The sequence below is a fragment of the Elgaria multicarinata genome, chromosome 3 (genome assembly GCF_023053635.1).
Source record: "Elgaria multicarinata webbii isolate HBS135686 ecotype San Diego chromosome 3, rElgMul1.1.pri, whole genome shotgun sequence".
In the NCBI taxonomy this organism is placed as follows: domain Eukaryota; kingdom Metazoa; phylum Chordata; class Lepidosauria; order Squamata; family Anguidae; genus Elgaria; species Elgaria multicarinata.
This window is the reverse complement of record NC_086173.1, coordinates 8,306,094-8,325,647: the sequence shown is the minus strand read 5'-3', so window position 1 is coordinate 8,325,647 and position 19,554 is coordinate 8,306,094. Positions and strand designations below refer to the sequence as shown.

Below are 19,554 nucleotides of genomic sequence, written 5' to 3'. Positions count from 1 at the left end.
GTCAAGGCAGTAAGGACTGCATTGGAGAGGTGACACCTGAGTCCAAGGAGTCTGGTAAAGCCACATCCTCTGGCCTGGATGATCATGGAGTAGCAGATTATGGGTTACTGGATGAAGTCTCCTCCCCCTCTGAGTCAGAGAGGTGTATTGAGGCCAGAATTGTTGTTGTTTATTCATTCAATAGCTTCCGACTCTTCATGACTTCATGGATCAGCCCACGCCAGAGCTTTCTGTCGGCTGTCGCCACCCCTAGCTCTCCCAAGGTCAAGTCTGTCACCTCCAGAATATCATCCATCCATCTTGCCCTTAGTCGGCCCCTCTTCCTTTTGCCTTCCACTTTCCCTAGCATCAGCCTCTTCTCCAGGGTATCCTGTCTTCTCATTATGTGGCCAAAGTACTTCAGTTTTGCCTTTAATACCATTCCCTCAAGTGAGCAGTCTGGCTTTATTTCCTGGAGTATGGACTGGTTTGATCTTCTTGCAGTCCAAGGCACTCTCAGAATTTTCCTCCAACACCACAGTTCAAAAGCATCTATCTTCCTTCGCTCAGCTTTCCTTATGGTCCAGCTCTCGCAGCCATAGGTTACTACGGGGAATACCATTGCTTTAACTATGCGGACCTTTGTTGTCAGTGTGGTGTCTCTGCTCTTAACTATTTTATCAAGATTTGTCATTGCTCTCCTCCCAAGAAGTAAACGTCTTCTGATTTCCTGGCTGCAGTCAGCGTCTGCAGTAATCTTTGCGCCCGGAAATGCAAAGTTTTTCACTGCCTCCACGTTTTCTCCCTCTATTTGCCAGTTATCAATCAAGCTGGTTGCCATAATCTTGGTTTTTTTGAGGTTTAACTGCAACCCAGCTTTTGCACTTTCTTCTTTCACCTTTGTCATAAGGCTCCTCAGCTCCTCCTCGCTTTCAGCCATCAATGTGGTGTCATCTGCATATCTGAGATTGTTAATGTTTCTTCCCGCAATTTTAACTCCAGCCTTGGATTCGTCCAGCCCAGCACGTCGCATGATGTGTTCTGCATACAAGTTGAATAGGTAAGGTGAGAGTATACAACCCTGCCGTACTCCTTTCCCAATCTTAAACCAGTCCGTTGTTCCGTGGTCTGTTCTTACCGTTGCTACTTGTTCGTTATACAGATTCCTCAGGAGGCAGACAAGATGACTTGGTATCCCCATACCACCAAGAACTTGCCACAGTTTGTTATGATCCACACAGTCAAAGGCTGTAGAATAGTCAATAAAACAGAAATAGATGTTTTTCTGGAACTCCCTGGCTTTCTCCATTATCCAGCGGAAATTGGCAATTTGGTCTCTGCCTTTTCTAAACCCAGCTTGTACATCTGGCAATTCTCGCTCCATGAATTGCTGGAGTCTACCTTGCAGGATCTTGAGCATTACCTTGCTGGCATGTGAGATACGTGCCACTGTCCGATAGTTTGAACATTCTTTAGTGTTTCCCTTTTTTGGTATGGGGATATAAGTTGATTTTTTCCAGTCTGATGGCCATTCTTGTGTTTTCCAAATTTGCTGGCATATGGCATGCATCACTTTGACAGCATCATCTTGCAATATTTTAAACAGTTCAGCTGGGATACCGTCGTCTCCTGCTGCCTTGTTATTAGCAATGCTTCTTAAGGCCCATTCAACCTCACTCTTCAGGATGTCTGGCGCTAACTCACTGACCACACCATCTGAGCTATCCCCAATATTATTATCCTTCCTATACAGTTCTTCCGTATATTCTTGCCACCTTTTCTTGATCTCTTCTGTTTCTGTTAGGTCCTTGCCATCTTTGTTTTTGATCATACCCATTTTTGCCTGGAATTTACCTCCAATGTTTCTAATTTTCTGGAAGAGGTCTCTTGTCCTTCCTATTCTATTGTCTTCTTCCACTTCCGCGCATTGCTTGTTTAAAAATAATCTCTTCTGGCTAACCTTATCTCTTCTGGCTAACCTCTGGAATTTTGCATTTAATTGGGCATATCTCCCCCTATCACTGTTGCCTTTTGCTTTCCTTCTTTCTTGGGCTACTTCCAGTGTCTCAGCAGACAGCCATCTTGCCTTCTTGGTTTTCTTTTTCTTTGGGACGTTTTTTGTTGCCACCTCTTGGACAATGTTGCGAACTTCTGTCCATAGTTCTTCCGGGACCCTATCTACTAAATCTAGTCCCTTAAATCTATTCTTCACTTCCACTGCATATTCATTAGGAATGTTAGTGAGCTCATATCTAACTGATCTGTGGGTCTTCCCTATTCTCTTTAGTTTGATTCTAAATTGTACAATAAGAAGTTCGTGATCTGAACTACAGTCAGCTCCAGGTCTTGTTTTTACCGTCTGTATAGATGTCCGCCACCTTTGGCTGCAAAGGATGTAGTCAATCTGATTTCGGTGTCGGCCATCTGGTGAAGTCCATGTATAAAGCCGTCTTTTTGGTTGTTGGAAGAGAGTGTTTGTTATGCACAGTGATTTGTCCTGGCAGAATTCTATCAGCCTATGTCCCGCTTCATTTTGTTCTCCTAGACCATGCTTACCTGTAATTCCAGATGTCATTTGACTGCCCACCTTAGCGTTCCAGTCTCCTGTAACGAAAATAACATCTCTTTTTGGTGTATTATCCAGTAGGTGCTGCAGATCCTCATAGAACTGATCTACTTCTGCTTCTTCAGCATCTGTGGTTGGGGCATATATTTGGATCACTGTGATGTTAAATGGCTTACCCTGAATTCGAATTGAGATCATTCTATCATTTTTTGGATTGTATCCAAGCACTGCTTTAGCCACTTTATTATTAATTATGAAGGCTACTCCATTTCTTCTGTGATCTTCTTGTCCACAGTAGTAGATCTGGTGGTGATCTGATGTGAAGTGGCCCATTCCAGTCCATTTCAGTTCACTGACACCCAATATATCTATATTTAATCTTGACATCTGACCAATAACCACATCCAATTTGCCCTGGCTCATAGATCTTACATTCCAGGTTCCTATGGTGTGTTGATCTTTAGAACATCGTATTCATCGTTCACCACCAGCACCGTCGGCCGCTAGCCGTCCTTTCGGCTTTGAGCTAGCTGCGTCATCACATCTGGGGCTAGCTGAACTTATCCTCTGTTCCTCCCCAGTAGCATTTTGACCATCTTCCGACCTGGGGGTCCCATCTTCCGATGGTATACCGACATATCTCTGGTTGTACTGATCCATTTAGTTTTCACGGCAAGAATACTGGGGTGGGTTGCCATTACTTTCAGTAGGTAACGAGAGAGCAAGAATACTGGGGTGGGTTGCTCAAGCTCCAGCACCACGACAAGGTATCTCTTCTAGAGAAGTCATGTGGGCAGATGTCTTTATACAGACCCCAATTGATACGGGAGCAGCTAATCTGTTTGGGATACATACAAAGGGGTGGGGTCTTTGCATGAGTTGTAATGAAGATTCACTTCAGGAGCATGGTGGCTTTAATTCTTTCCTTATTGTGTTTTGCCGTTAATTGTTCAGCTTTAGGTATTTGTCCCACTCACAGATAAGACAGATGTGTCTTTGAATCTAGTATTTATGTTTTATCAACTCCATGGAAATATACTTCCTTATGGATGATTTCTTCTATATTTTGAAATTCTCAAAACTCCTTGCCTTTTTGCACTATTTGCATCCTGTGTTTTTTTAGGCAGAGATGCCAAGTATGAGATCAATAATCACCTGGTGTGTCAGTCTTTGGTTTTGGCGAACATCTCAACTTCTCTTTCCATTAACATATCACTGAATCAGGTGGCTTCAGAACAGGCAGTAGTTTCCAGTTCTGAAATGGACAAAAAAGGCATGAGCTTTCAGTAGAATTTAGAGTCCAGATGGATTATTGTTTGAAACATTTAAAGGTTAGCCTCCCAAACAATGCCAAACCTACTGACTGCTATTTTGTAGAAGAACTTATCCAGGCCCGTTGCTTAATGTGAAGCACACAGATAAATATTAACATACTTTATTTCTACTAGAATAACAAAATGGGTGTAGCCTTGGAGTATAAGGGTTTTCATTAGTGACTATTAAATGCAATTCACCTATATTGTTTAAATTTAAGGAGAAAAATGATACTGAAGACTGTTGACATGCCAATAATTTTTTAGCAATCCAAAGGGCTGTGTAGGGTATGCAGGCCACCTCTTATGTATTTCAACAGAGTTCAGCCCACTGAGGTTGTTGGGGGACCTTCAGTTTTTAGTTCCATTTCATCTGAGACATATATGTATTTCAACAACATATGTGTATTCTCTCACATACTTGCTAGGGATAGTCACTTGAAAAACATTCATTGCAACTTGGAAACTGTCAGTCTTGTTTAATAATGGTATTTGCAATTTCCATACATTCTTGATACTATAGAGATGGGAAAATTTCCATGGAAAAATAAAGCATTGGGAAAATTTCTGTCAGAAATTGTTCACCCCACATTACCGCCTGCATCCTGCAAAACATTTTGCACCCCTTGCTATGAGCTATGAATTGGAAATCTCTCTATAAAATCTCAGCTCTGTCATGAACTCTCTGGGTGACTTTATTTATTATTTATTATTGCATTTATATCCCACCTTTCCCCCCCCAAGAAACCCAAGGTGGCGTTCATAATCCTCCTCCTATCCATTTTATCCTCACAACAACAACCCTGTGAAGTAGGTTGGGCTGAGAGTGTGTGACTGGTCCAAAGTCACCCAGTGGGTTTCCATGGCTGAGTGGGGACTAGAACCCAGATCTCCCGACTCCCAGTCCAACACTTTAGCCGCTACAGCACACTGGCTCTCTTTAGGCAAACCATTATCTCCCATCCTTCCCCCTCATCTCTGTCACAGAGGATGTTGGCCTACCTTAAAGGGTTGTTGTAAAAGCTACTGGGGAAAAAGTATGTGAAGTAATGAAAAACTCATATGAATGCCCCCCTCCTTGATTCACCACGGTCATGAACTGAGGCATAGCCTAGTGAAGCTAAAATGATGACAGCAAGAGTCAGAGCCTTTCAGGAAGTGGTGTTTTCATTTTGGAAAGCCCTGCCCATTCCCCAAAGGCCTGACTAGCAAATTCTCATAATTTTAGGGGTAGGCAACTTTTGGGGCCTGTGGGCACATCTGGAAATTTGAGAACCTGTTGTAGCCATAAAATGGCTGCCATGGGTGGGCATGGCTAGTCACAAAGGACAAGTAACCTTCCCAGATGTATTCATGGGAAATTAAAGTGACAGCAGCTAGGGGCTCCCACTTTGCTTCCAATAAGAAAATATTAACATACTTTTAAAATAAAAATGTAAATAAAAATTGGGAGAGGTAAGATGTCTTGTTGAGCAAGAGGGAAGGTGTCTGGGGGCACATTCGTGACCATGGGCACCACGCTTCCTATGGCTACTATGCTTGGTACCCCTATTTTAGGCAGAAGGCACTTGAAAATTGTTGGGCTAAATTACATCCAACATTAAATATGTGGTTTAAAGTTCTCTGTCTCTTTTTTAAGTGTTCTCAATCAGGATTGGGACTGTGGTACTGGAGAAAGGGATTTTAACCCTCCCCTCACTGCAGTTCTGACAACCTCAACACACACACACACCCTCAGCTGCTGCTATTTGTGCTAAGAAGGAAGCTTCCATTGGTGGCACTTTTCCTCCCTCCCAATCCAAATAGCAGCTTCGGTTGGGGGGAGGGAATATTTCAATGGGATCTTTGCAAATGGGAAAGTGTGAAACCTTTATATTCATTATAAACACAATCTGCATGTTATTGTCCATTCCACCCATTTCAGTAGAAGGAAATCTGAGTATTTATATTGTTTTTATATTGTTGTCTATATGTTTCTGATGTTTTTTTTTTTAAATTTTGTATACTTTTTAATGTTAACTGCTTTTGACTGTTGTAAACCGCCCAGAGAGCTTTGGCTGTGAGGCGGTATATAAATGTAATAAATAAATAAAGTAGTGTTTGCAAGTTTAGTGAAGTTTTTTCCAAGGTTGTGTTATCCAAGAGCAGCTGTTTTTTAATGGTGACCTAAACATGGGCTAATTGTAGCCCCCTCTACGATGGCTGAAATGCTGCCCATATTGAGGTCAGTGTACAACAACCAAAAGTTAAAACAGAAGTTTAAACATTTCCATAAATAGGCTTTAACTATTTGCATCCTGATAACCTATGTAGAGACAGTCAGACTTGATACTCTCTGTAGCCTGTTACCAGCTATCAATGGATTAATCAAAAAGCACATTTTCTCAACTGTTGCAGACTCACTACATCTTCTGGTTTAAAACCTTCAATTTTTTATATGCTTTCTGTGCCTCTCTCTCTCTCTCTCTGCATTTTTATGCCTAGCACGTAAATAATAATAAAAAAATGCTGTGAGCTCCCAAGAGATAAATTATTCAAGTTAAATGGTCTTTAAAATCTGTTTTGCACCCTGGATCTTGGCTCCCGCTTTGCTCTAATTAATACCTCGCCTTTTAATCCTGCTCAAGTGTCGTGAATATGGATGAGCCCAGTGCCACGGTCGGAGTCAGTTTGCCTTTTAAGTAGCCAGCCTTTGAAATTATTTTTAATGACATGTCTTGTGGAAGAAACTAACCTCCCCATCCCTTTTCTCCTCTTCCTTTATCTAGCACCGAAGACATGTAGCCCCAAACAGTTTGCGTGTAAAGATCAGATCACATGCATATCCAAGGGCTGGAGATGTGATGGCGAGAAGGATTGCCCGGATGGCTCTGATGAATCACCAGATATATGTATGTACATGTCTTTTTTTTTCTCCCCCTCTTAAGATAATTGTTTTCTGTACCCCATCCAGCATCTCATATTGGTGACATAGGCCGCTCTGTCTATCGCTCACTTCATGTGTTCCATCACTCATGGCACTCTTTTTGAAGCTTTGGGAATGTTGAAACCAGCTGTCACAGACAGAGGCAGTGATTACAGGCTTGTCTAGACGGGGCGATATCCCGGGGATTGTCCCGGCATTGTCCCTTTTAGTTCCAAAAGCCTGCCAAAACAAAAACGTTTTTGCCTGCCTCTGAAAGCGTAGCACAGAAGGAGCCAGCCTAGCCTCCCTGGGAAGGGAGTTCCAGAGCCTTGGAGCAGCCACCGAGAAGGCCCTCTCCCGTGTACCCATCAGGTGTGCCTGGGATGGTGGGACTGAGAAAAAAATAAAATATGTGTTTGTAGAAGCCAAGTTGATTTTGGAAGACAAATGCTGTATACATAGATTAAACCTTACAATAAGCAGATTGTGCTGAATGTCTGGGGCACTAGAAGCTGGTGCACAACTGCTTTGAGACACTCAGAGGAGGGACTGGTTATTTAAACAACCAAACAGACCTTGACATATGCTCCAGGTTCCACGGGCTTGAGCAGGGGTGAGGAATCTTAGGTCTGGGGTGGGGACAAATCCAGCTGTTCATGGGTCCCAATCTCACCTTCTGAGATTCTCCAGATGCCCATTGCCCCTTTCCCTGATCCCATCCCCATTATTATTATTATTATTATTATTATTATTATTATTATTATTACCCGCCTTTCCCCCAGTACTGGGATTCAAGGCGGTTTACAAGATTAAAACATGTACAATTAAAACATATACATTACAAAAGTTAAAATAGAATTAAACCTACAGTAAAATTTAAAACATGTTAAGAAAATTTAAAACTGAAACAGATTAAAAGGGGGGCAGAATCCAATACGTTAACACAGGTCCAGTATAGTTCCAAAAGCCTGCTGAAACGAAAAGGTTTTTGCCTGCCTCTGAAAGTCTAGCACAGAGGGAGCCAGCCTAGCCTCCCTGAGAAAGGAGTTCCAGAGCCTTGGAGAAGCCACCGAGAAGGCCCTCTCCCACGTACCCATCAGGCATGCGTGGGACGTTGGTGGGACTGAGAGAAAGGCGTCCTCAGAAGATCTCAGAGCATGGGCAGGCTCATATGGGAGAAGACGGTCTTTCAGATAGCCTGGACCCGAGCCATAGAGGGCTTTATAGGTCATAACCAGCACTTTGAATTGTGCCCGGAAACAGTCCGGAAGCCGGTGAAACCTTTCCCATGGCTACCAAGCATTTGGTGGTTTTCTGGCTTTTGTGTAGTTTTCCCTCATTCTAAAAGCATTGAAATGCCTCTCTTTCTTAAGGCTTAGAGACTGGCAGGAAGAGCTTTACGCTACAATATGCTGGTATTACTAATTTTGGGGGGGTATTTTTGGCTCCACCCCTTTTGTCTCCCATCCCACCCACCACTGGAATGTTCCCCCCCTGAAGAAACTCTCCAAAATTGAATTTTCCTTTGGCCAGGAAGAGGTTTGACATTCCTGGGCTTGAGTATAGCTTGCAGCATAGTTTTTTAATTGACCAAATAAACACGATTACGACATGGAAGCACTGGAGGCCAGCCCTCCATAGTCCTAGATGACCCATGATTGTACAGCACACATGAACTAGTTTTGTTTTAAGCCCTATGCAAATAAATCCACAGCAGCACATAAAACAGTCTTGCTTAGGTAGAAATAGCCCTATGTAACTGTTACAAGAAGAACCCGTTCCCATACGTAACTCTCCATATTTGGGGAAGCACAACAGGAAACCCTGAGACTCATTTGGGCAGCTGCAATACACGTCACTAAGATTATGTGGAATGTGAACAGTTTTTCATTAACCAAGCATTTCCTTTCCTTTCCAAAATTAAAAATAAACCTGTTTTTTAGGTTATTAAAAATCACATTTGGTTAATGTTATCGTTAATCAGGTAAGTGACAAATGATTCAGTACAACTCTTGAATAGATTTTTATCGGATAATGTACTTTCTCCGGCTAATAAATTAATGGGAAGGCAAAGCCGGCTATTAAAATGGGTGTCGTGATTAGTCATCAATCCCACACCTACACTTACCAATTTTATAGAAAGTGTGGATGATTATCAGCAGTCATGTTGCTTTTTATTCCCTTACCCCTACGAGATTGACTTTTCTTCCCATTGTTATCATGTCTCCCAGTATTACTTGATATTACTCAGAAAATGACAGACATGGTTTTGTGCTGGTGTTCAGCTCCTTGTAAAAAATATTACTTATAGCTTTCTACCTGTGCATTTCCCAAAGGTCAGTAGAGTAGCCCCAGAATTAGGGGGCTGTAGATTGTGGACTCAACTCTGAGAAATGTGAAGTGTAAAGAAATCAGCAAAAATGAATAACTAGAGAGCAATCCTATGGTCCCTTGGTGAGGGGGAGTCGGAGATCCACCCCTGCCCCATCACAGTTGGCACGGAGAGAACCAGACTGGCTGTTTCTATGAGATTGAAAAAGGAATGTTCCGGTGGGCAGAGAGGGGAGAGGCCAGGATACAATTAATTCTAAGCCTCCTTTAGCTTCCTTCCCCCCCCCTTCAAAGCACCCTTGCTAGACAGGTGAAAAGCCCATCTAGCAAAAATAAAAGAGCTTGGAGGCCAGGGAGGCAAAGATCACCTCCACCACTCCCCCAGCCCTGGTGGCTTCAGCCTGTCAGGGCATAGGAATCTCAGTAGTTTTTGAGTTCAAGGGTTTCTGAGCAGTGAGTTTGCATCAGGAGGAGGAGGAGGAGGAGGAGGAGGAGGAGGATGATAATAATAATAATAATAATGTGCTTTATTTATTTATATTGCTACATTTGTGGCCAGGAAGCAGTTTCGCCCAGGTTAAATTGGCAAATGATTCTGCCAATGATGAAAAGAACTCTGATTTTTGAAAGCCATATAGTATAAAACAGACTGCTTGGTGAGAAGAAAGAAGGAGGATGTAAAAGGAGAGAGAGAAAACTTTAATAGAAAGAGAGTGAAAAAAGTGGCTCCATCCAGTTTTGGATCCAGCCCTACACAACAAATTAACCCTGAGGGAATTTGAACCTTGACAGAGAAATGATTCTCCATCCCAAGCCTAGGGGTTTGATCCAGAGCTGGATCATTTTATTTATTTTAAAGGTATTATTTTATTCATGTTATTTAAAAGTTTTTGTATTCTTGTTTTCTGTAGAAAATACCCAAGGTGACCAATAAAATAAAAACGACCAAATTAACAATGAAGTAATTAAACATCTGAATAAGACATTTAAAATCACAGTTCAAATAAATAACAAAAACCAGCAGAAAAAATAAAATAAATTGCCGTAGTACCAAAGACCCTCTGAAATAAAGAAGGCTTTATCCTCCATGGGAAAACCAAAATGGAGGAAGACAAAAATCTCTCTTGAGCAGGGAGAGTTCTAGAGCTTAGGCGCAATCTCTGAAAATAGCCTCCTCACTTGTAACCACCCGCCACACTATAGCGAGTAGGAGAACACAGGGCCTCTGATAAGAGTCAGGTCGAATTTCTGTCAGCCCAAGAGCTGAATTCAATTTCAGAGACGCTTTGGAGGGCTGCTTTCCAGTGGTGGTTGGGACTGAAGGCAAAAGGTGATGAGGCCCGAGACAAAACGGGCAGGGCCAAGGTATCAAAAGTACCAGCATATTTTAGCTTAAAGCTATAAGTATTCCTAACCATTGGCTACGTCATAAGGGGCTTCTGGGTGTTGAAGTCCAAAACATCCAAAGATTCTGCCCATTCCTACCTTAGAAAATGAAAGCTGAAATTTCAGGGGAGTTTTTTTTAAATATTCCTGGGAGGTCTCACAGTCATGCCATTGGCCGTATCATCCAGTTTGAAATGTGTATACACCATCCTTCACGGCCCTTTTCCCCATGTTGAATGAAAGGACAATGTATACAGCCACACACATCCACGGTTTCTGGTTTCTGTCTTTTTTGGTCCTACCTCACATTTGACCCAATGTTATGTGGTGTAGAACTGTTCATATCTTGGTGTCTTTGGTTAGCCCTCCCAACTTTTACGGCATTCTCCAGGTTTATATAATAAAATCAAGGTAAGGCAACATAATCTACAGTTGTCACAGCTTGGCATTAAAAGTGCTCTTTACACAGGAGAAGCATTGTGGAAAACGACTTAATCCGATATGGTGCAGTTGTTTTTTCTTCCACATGAAGAAAAATAGAGTTAACTAATAGCTGTTAATATTGGTGTTTGTGCAGCATTGTTGGCCATGGCCTAGGCTACTAATGCTTAAAACTAGCCTCTGCAAGTTTTAGGCCAAGATATGATGGCTGTATTGTATTGCATGGCATCATTTGCAATAATAATAATAATAATACATTTATTTATTTATTTTTTACCTGCCTCTCCCTCTGGATTGAGGCGGGGAACGACACTAAATAAAATATAATACATAAAATTAGTTAAACGAGCATATAAAACCAATACAATATTAAAATAACAATCACAGCATCTTAAAATTCTTAGGTTTAAAATTCATCTGGGTAGATGGAATGCTGTGTAAGAAACTTCTCAGAAATGAAGGGATTGGTAAAAAGGAAATTGAAAGAAAAAGTCGCGAGCCAGCTTTCTCTGAGAGGTTATTCAACACACACCACAATAATAGAAGATCAGCTAGAATGAAGTCCAGGAACTGGGTGTTTGTCTGTTCTGGATGGGGTTGCACTCCCTCTGACGGAGCCAAGTCCATAGTTTGGGGGTGCTTCTGGATCCATCCTTGTCACTGGGGGCCCGGGGGCCCTTGGTGGCACGGAGCGCCACTACCCCCTTCAGTTCTTATGCCATCTACACCCTTTCTTGGATAGGGATAGCCTAACCACAGTGATGGCAACCTCATGATTAGACTACTGCAATGTGCTCTGTGAGGGGCTGCTGTCTTGCGTAGTTCAGAAGCTGCAGCTGGTGCAGAGTGCAGCAGCTAGGATTCTCGCTGGGACACCCTGCTCTGTTCACATAACACATAACACCTGTGTTAAAAGTACTTCACTGGCTGCCTATTACCTACCATGCCAAATGCAAGGTTATGTTACTGTCATATAAAGCCCTAAACAACTTGGGACCAGGATACGTGGCAGACTGTCTTCCCTTATGCATACCCAGATGTATTAAGAGCAGCAGAGGAGGTCTTGCTGGTCATTCCAAAATGGATGGAATGTTGCCATGAAGTATCCAGGCAGTGGCTCTTCTCTGTAGTGGCACCCACCATTTGGAAAACCCTCCCTCGTGTAGTTTGGGAGGCAGAAAATGTGGTATCTTTTAAACGCCTCATGAAAACTCACTCATTCACCCAAGCTTTCTCTGGCCTGTAAGTTAATTAATTGCACCACTTCATTTTACTGCTCCTTTCTTATAGTTGTTTTAATGTTGTGTTTTAATACCGTGTTTTAATATTGTATTTTAATGATGTGAGCTGCTGATTCTATTATATTCAGCATTATATAAACGTTACAAATAAATATGAATGCATACCACAGATCAGGAAAGGTACTAGCAAGTCCAAGCAGAAGCAGAGTTAAGGAAGTTATTAAAGGTGCTTTTAGAACCAAGAAGGCTTCCTTCAGAAGAAGTCTTGCCCAAATAAGGAAAACAAAAAGGAACACAAACTTTGGCAGATAAAACACAAGTGGACAATAAGAGAGCATATAACTAAAAAGAATTAGATGAACAATGAAACATTCTTTAAATACATCAGACGCAGGGAACCAGCCAATGAAGTGGCATCATGATAAACAAGTTAAAGGTATGCTGAATGAGAATAAGGAGATTGCAGAGAAGCAGAATGAATTATTTACATCCGTCTTTACTGTGGATACCTGCGCCTGGACTGACATTTTAAAGAAGGGATCTGAGGAATTGAGGCAAATAGTGCTGACAAGAGATGAACTACATCATCATCATCATCATCATCATCATCATTATTATTATTATTATTATTATTATTATATTTAACAAATCACTGGGTCTAGATGGTATCCACCCAAGAGTTCTTTGAAAACTCAAATGTGAAATTGCTGATCTATGGAATTGGCTCTGTATCTGAGGACTGGAAACTGACCAATGTAAAGCCAATTTTTAAAAAGGGGTTCAGGGAAGATCAAGGAAATTATAGGCTGGTTAGCTTAACATCTGTTGTAGGTAAATTGGTGGCAAGCATTATTAAAGGCATAATTACCATGTACAGGTCTTGCTCAGGAAGAATAAAAACGGTGAATTCTATGCTAGTGATAATTAGGAAAGGTTTTGAAAATAAAACTGCCAATATCATAACGCCTTTAAACCAGCTTTCCCCAACTCGGTGACCTTAAGATGTGTTGGACTACAATTCCCATCATCCCCAGACAGCCAGATTAGGGAAGGCTGCTTTATACAAATCTGTGGTGTGACCATAGTTGGAATAATACAATTTATACTTTTGGTGGCTGCAATTGAAAAAGGATATTGTAGGGCTGGAAAAGGTCTAGAAACGTTCAACCAAAATGATCAGTGGGTTGAAGTAACCCTCTTGCAAGGAAAATGTACAGTGTTTGGGGCTTTTTAGTTTCGAAATAATGTGAGTAAAGGGGACATGATAAAGGTGTATAACATTGTGCATGGTGTGGAGAAAGTGGATAGAGAGACTATTTTCCCCTCTCTTATAATAATAGAACCCCCTATGATCATACAGTGATGCTAAATGGTGGGAGAATCAGGACAGCCAGTGGGAAATACTACTTTACACAGGTCATAGTTAAACTACTACAAGATGTAGTGATGACCACCAACATGGATGGCTTTAATGATTCCTGCATTGAGCAGGGGGTTGGACTCGATGGCCTTTTAGGCCCCTTCCAACTTTACTATTCTATGATTTTATGAATGCGGGATTAGACACATTCATGGAGGGTAAGGCTGTCTAATTGCTACCTCTAATATCAAAGTGAATAAGGTTCTGAATATTAGGTGCTACAGAACAACAGCAAGAGAGGGGATTTGCACTTTTGAAGTGTTTCTGGGTTTCCTGAAGGAATCTGGTTGGCCACTGTCGGAAACAAGTTGCTGAACTAGATGGACTTTCGGTCTGATCCAGGAGAACTGTTTATGTCCTTAGTTGTAGTTAGGGACAGATACCTCTGAAGGAATGGGATGCAAACCTTTTCTCATACTTTGCCCTAGAGCAATTAATTTCTGGTTACAATAAGAAAGGAGATTCTTCTTCCGGGATGTGTGCCAGATTTCTCCAGGGCAGCATTTCAAAGTGAGATACTTGACAGAGGCCATGAGTTAAGTGTTTGTGTGTGTGTGTGGATGTGCCTCTGGTTATCTGTGGTTTTGAGGAACTAGAGACTGTAGTTGAAGAAAGACAATGACAAATTCCAACTGATCTCAATTTACCTCTAAATTGCAGTGCAAATCCAAGTGTGTTCAGTGATTTCCTGTTAGTTTTTCCATGTGTCAGTTAATGTCTGAAACAGGGATTCACAGAAAATCACAGCAGATATGTCTCTGATTAGGGTGAAAAGGGCATTTTGTAATTAAATTGCAAAAGTAGCACGTGGGGAGGGGAGGGGCTGTGGCTCAATGGTAGACACATGCTTTGGATTCAGAAAGTCAGAGGTTCAATCCCCTGCAACTCTAGGTAGGGCTGGAAAAATTCCTGCTTACTCGGTGTAAGGCAGCTTCGTATTGTCATTATTTGTATGATATTCTTTGAGTTTTTTCTTCAAACACCACCCCACTCACATAAGTGGAGTACTCACCTGAGCAGTTATTAACTAGAGTGAGAACTGCACCATGTCAGATACTGAAACTTCTGTGCAAGCAGAATTCTGTGAGAGGTTATGCTTTGTGGACACACGGTTCTGTAGGACATGAACCTTGCCATGGGGAAAGTAGCTCCTTGTACAGCTGCGTGGGTAGGATCCAGAACAGTAGTTTTGCCAGCGGTAGTATGTTGCTTGCAGGATGGGATTTCTTTGTCTTCCTCTCGCCCTTGCAACCCTCTGTGCATTCTTCAGATCTCCTCCAGAGGGTCTCCCAACCCTGACATTAAGAACCATGTTAAACAGATCAGTGGAGCAGAGTGTTTTTAAAAATAATATTTGAATGTATATTCCCTAGCCAGTGTAGGAGTATAGATATGTGGAGTGTAAAAAAAAATGTTTTAAATTAAGAAATTGGCAGTCTGTGCCTATGGTGTTCATCCCACATGCAAATATGGCCCTTTCTACACCTATGGGTGTAGCGGGAAGGAGAGGGGGCGATCCCGGACTTAGCTGCTTCAAGGATCGTCACCCTCAGTCTAAACGGGCTGCCAATGTGACGTTGTGCTCCAGCGAAAATTAAAAGGTAAAAAAAGAAAAGAGAAGACAATCCCGCTCCCCACCCCACCCCTGATGGCCCTGGACTCCCCCGTCCCGGCTCCTTCCCTCTGATGACCCCCGCTACTTGCGGGGAAGGGGGAAGAAGCCGGGATGGATGCCAAATTTCAAACCGGGATAACTGAGGTCTCAGTTATCCTGGGGAAATGGAGGGATCATCCCTCCCTGATCCCAGGATCCCCTGTGTGTCATTTAGATACACAGGGATGATCCCTCAAAAAACCGATGGTGTAGAAAGGGCCTATGATTGACATTTCTGAAACATGCCTGCCATTTAGGCCAGTATCCAACAGAGTACTTATTCTCCCACTGACTGCAATGGTGATTTAGCACTTCTGAGGGCAAGCGTTTCCACTCGTTTCTGGAAGGAGGAAGGTTGGCAGAGCTCACATAATGAAACTCCGCCGACCTGTCTCCTTCCAGAAATGAGTGCGTCCGTTTGTTTTGGGGCTTCCTCTAGGAAGCACTAAGGCCATAGTGCACCTTACTATTTGCGCCTGAGCGCTCCTTCTCCTTTAACAAACAAAAATGGCGGCTGCGATGTCACACGCTGCATGTAAGCCAGGGCAACAATCTCGCAATCATAAAATTGCAAGATCACCTTCCTCCAGCCCCTAGCTGAGGCCTAAATCTCCCTTGTGTACGTAGCGGGCCCTGCTTGTGTAACAGAATTGACTGGGTGGAAGCGCCCTGTTAGATGCTGCTGCAAGCATCTCCTACAAGTTTTAACCCTAAAGAAGAGAGCTTTGCAAAATCGGGGTCTTGAAAAATGAAAACATCAACCTGGCCTTGTAATCATCAGCAAAACTGTTGTCCCCTCACGCTGGTGCTCCCTGGGATTCACCAAGGATGTCTGCAAGAGCAAGTTCTCCAACCCGGGACTTAATAAAGCTGTCTTCTCCCTTTCCTAGAAAGATAAGGAGGCATCGGGTCCGGTGCCATAGTGGCGTGAGAAAGGGCCAGCTAACAACCCCAGAAGATAGAGCTTCTCAGCCCTGTGCTTGTGCTGACAGGCAAGATCTGCCTCAGACAGGATTTGGAGATAAAAGAAATGGGGGAGGTGGGGTGGGGGTTGGGGAAGAAGTTTGGGCATGTGTCACTGTTAATATCCATGTCAGCTAGGTTGATAGAGACAAGCTGACAAGCATTTGCATGCAAACACCAGTTATATTCTAACATTGCTAACTTAACTTATTCTGGATTTATGCCTGCTGACTTTGAAAAGCATAAACCAATTTAAATGCAGGCATTAAAACTCAATTAGGTTTGCTGACAGGTTTTTTGGGGCAATACCAATAATAATGAAGTCAGTATTTCCTGTATCCTTTCTAGTCCAAAACTTGACTGGTGTTAGGATCCCAAATGAGCATAAGCACTATTGAGGCAGACTTCTGCTACAGATGTGGGTAGTTTCATGGATCCTAGTAACAGCTATTCCATCAAGCTGAGGAAGGAGAGAAGGGAAGCCAAGCCACTGCATCAGCTCAACTCCATCAGGCTTCTCTTCTCCTGGAATTGTTTCCATTCCAAATAGTCATCGTAAGAACTAATAATTAACTCTAAGAGATAGTGCCTGACATTGCCTGTTTTCCTCTTCCCTCCTCATTCCTTTTTCCTTTTGTGTTATAAGCCTGTAATGACTGCCTTGTTTGTTACTGATTGTATGTAAGCCACACAGAGAGACTTTTTGCTTGAAGAGTGGGGGCAGTACTGCTTTAATACATAATTATATAAATACATTATTAGAATGCAAGCCTATGTGGCAGGGTGTTGCTGTTAAAATTCTTTTACTATGTACAGCACCATGTACATTGATGGTGCTATATAAATAAATTAAATAAATAAATAAATAACAACAGCAACATATAAATAAATGGACTTCAATGAGATTACCTTCCCTTTTGCCATCCCAAGCATATAGAAGAACAAGTCTTGTTGAAGAAGAACAAACAAAAAGTGAATTCCATTTTACAGATAAGAAAAGTATCAAAAATAAAATAAAATATCATAATGCCTTTATAACTGCCTTTGCCAATCTGGTGCCCTCCAGATGTTTTGAACTTCAACCTTCATCAGCCCCAGCAGCTTGGCCAATAGTCAGGAATCCTGGGAGTTTTAGTCTAAAACATCTGGAGGTCACCATGATGCACTAGAGCTGAGTATTACTCGACATAACACATTTACCGTAACTTAAAGAATTCACTGGCAAAGATGTGGTAATAGATTGGACAAATACAGGGAGGACAGATTGATTGAGTTGTCTGTGGGCAATCCGATGGGAATATTCTGAGTTTCATCACCTCTGTGGCAGGTGTAATGTTATGCTGCTGCAGCAAGTAGGACCCAACCTGAGCGATCCTAGGATCTGGATTAAATCTACTTCGGCCATAGTTAGACGGGGTGATCCCCGGGATCGTCCCTGTGCGTTCACATGACGCACAGGGGATCCTGGGATCAGGGAAGGATGATCCCTCCCTTGCCCCTGGATCTCGCCCTACCCTTTGCGCCCGGTTTTTCCGCGGTCCCGGGCTGATCCTGAGACCGCGGAATGTGTGGCTGGGCATTGCGGTTTGTCCCTCGCGGTTCCTCGTGAGGAGCCGGGACCTGTGCACGGGGCGCAGAGCTCCTGAGGAGCTCTGCGCCTGTTGGGAGTGGGGTGGGGATGCTGGGAATTTTTTTTAAAAAACAACAACTTACCTTTTGTGCACGAGCACTTGTGCGCATCGTCTTCTTTAAGAAAAAAAGCCAAAATGGCGGGCACGACGCCTCTCCCTCTGAGGTCAGTATAAACAGAGGGGGAGATCTTGCGATAAAAATATCGTGAGATCTTCATCTGTCCGTCCCGCTAGACCTAAAGGTCTAGCTAAGGCTTTCTTCTTCACCACTCTCTTCAATCTGTCCAGTTTTTCACCTTGTGCTATTAGCATTCTGCCAGCGTAGGGGTTCCTTTACTGGCTTAGTGGTGTGTTACTGTCCTGCAAATGCATGGGGATTTTAGAAATGATTCTATCCCTGACTACAGACTATAACATGTGAATTGAATTGTACTTAACAACACTAATTTAGGTAATCAAAACAATCTGAGCAGCCATTTAAAACACAGGTGGGTTCAAGGAACTTTTGTGTGTGTGATGCAAAGTATTTTGTCTGGTCCAAAAACCAGCAGATATATGCTATGCCTTTATATGAAATCTGAGCATGTTTTCTCAAGTTCTCAGGGAGCAGGTAGGGCGTTTGATTGCAAAGTTAAGCCATAAGAGACATGCTTTGTCTTGACACAGGACAAAAAAGAAGAGGGTAAGAGAGTGCTAAGCAACCTGTTACAGGTTTTGTAGCACAAAGCCGTGACAAATAGTCACAGCTGTGCGTTGCTGCACTTGTGTCTAAGGTCTGTTTTTTGCTAGCATTTTGACAGCGCTTGTCTCATTTCTGCTGGCGCCAAAGACCTGTCATTGAATCGATGCCACTTGAGTAGTAAGATTTAACAGCTGAAGTTTCAAAATTGGTTTAATGCTTTCTCCTTCCTCCTGTGCTGCTGCCAGCTCAGTAGCAAGAACCCAGCCTTTAGCTTGCTGCATTTGCTATGGCTGGCATCTCCCCTTTATTTATTTATTTATTTATTTATTTATTTATTTAAGTATTTTTATGCCGCCATTCAGCCAAAAAAGGCTCTCATGGCGGCTTACAAAAGTATTTCTTGACAGTCCCTGCCCACAGGCTTACAATCTAAAAGACATGACACAAAAGGAAAGGGGATTGGGAGGGAGGAGGAGAGGTTATCACAGTGTCTGTGAAGTTATGAGGCAGAAAAGCACAGCTGAGTCTAGTGTAATTGGTGTCGACGTAGAACTATGCAGCCAAAGCTTTTGTTAACAAACGTCCTCATTGATGTGGGTACCTGAACTCACCCATGTACGCATGTGCCCAGAAAGGTGGGGATCTCTTGCAGAGGTGAGGTACAACCATGGTAGATTATACATTCTGCTTTGACAGAATGGGGGAAATTAGCTCAAGAATACTGACAGTTGAAGAATAGAAGTTTTATTTTACCATAAACATTTACAGAAAGAAAACGATTGATGAGTTCACTAGCCTCCTAGCACTGGGCTGGCAGAATATTCCCAATAATAGTGACAGTACAAGAAGAGATGGAGGTGGGCAGTTATGGTCCGCCAAAATCAAGAAGGGGAGGATGCTACGGAAATGCTGAGGAAGAGTTTGGAGGGCTATCTACAAAAGGAGAACTTCGAATATCAGTGGCAAAATGTGTATCCGGGCACAATTCAAAGTGCTGGTTATGACCTATAAAGCCCTCTATGGCTCGGGTCCAGGTTATCTG

General features: G+C 42.6%; 1 protein-coding gene across 4 annotated transcripts in view; it reads left to right on the top strand.

The window, feature by feature from the left end:
* Positions 1 to 19,554, top strand: part of LRP1 (LDL receptor related protein 1) — a 360,219-nt gene that overhangs the window by 92,578 nt on the left and 248,087 nt on the right. For all 4 annotated transcript variants that reach the window (XM_063119223.1, XM_063119221.1, XM_063119222.1 and 1 more), the window contains one exon: positions 6,627 to 6,749. In XM_063119223.1, coding sequence (XP_062975293.1) covers positions 6,627 to 6,749 — 123 coding nt within the window. The remainder of the gene's footprint in view (positions 1 to 6,626; positions 6,750 to 19,554) is intronic.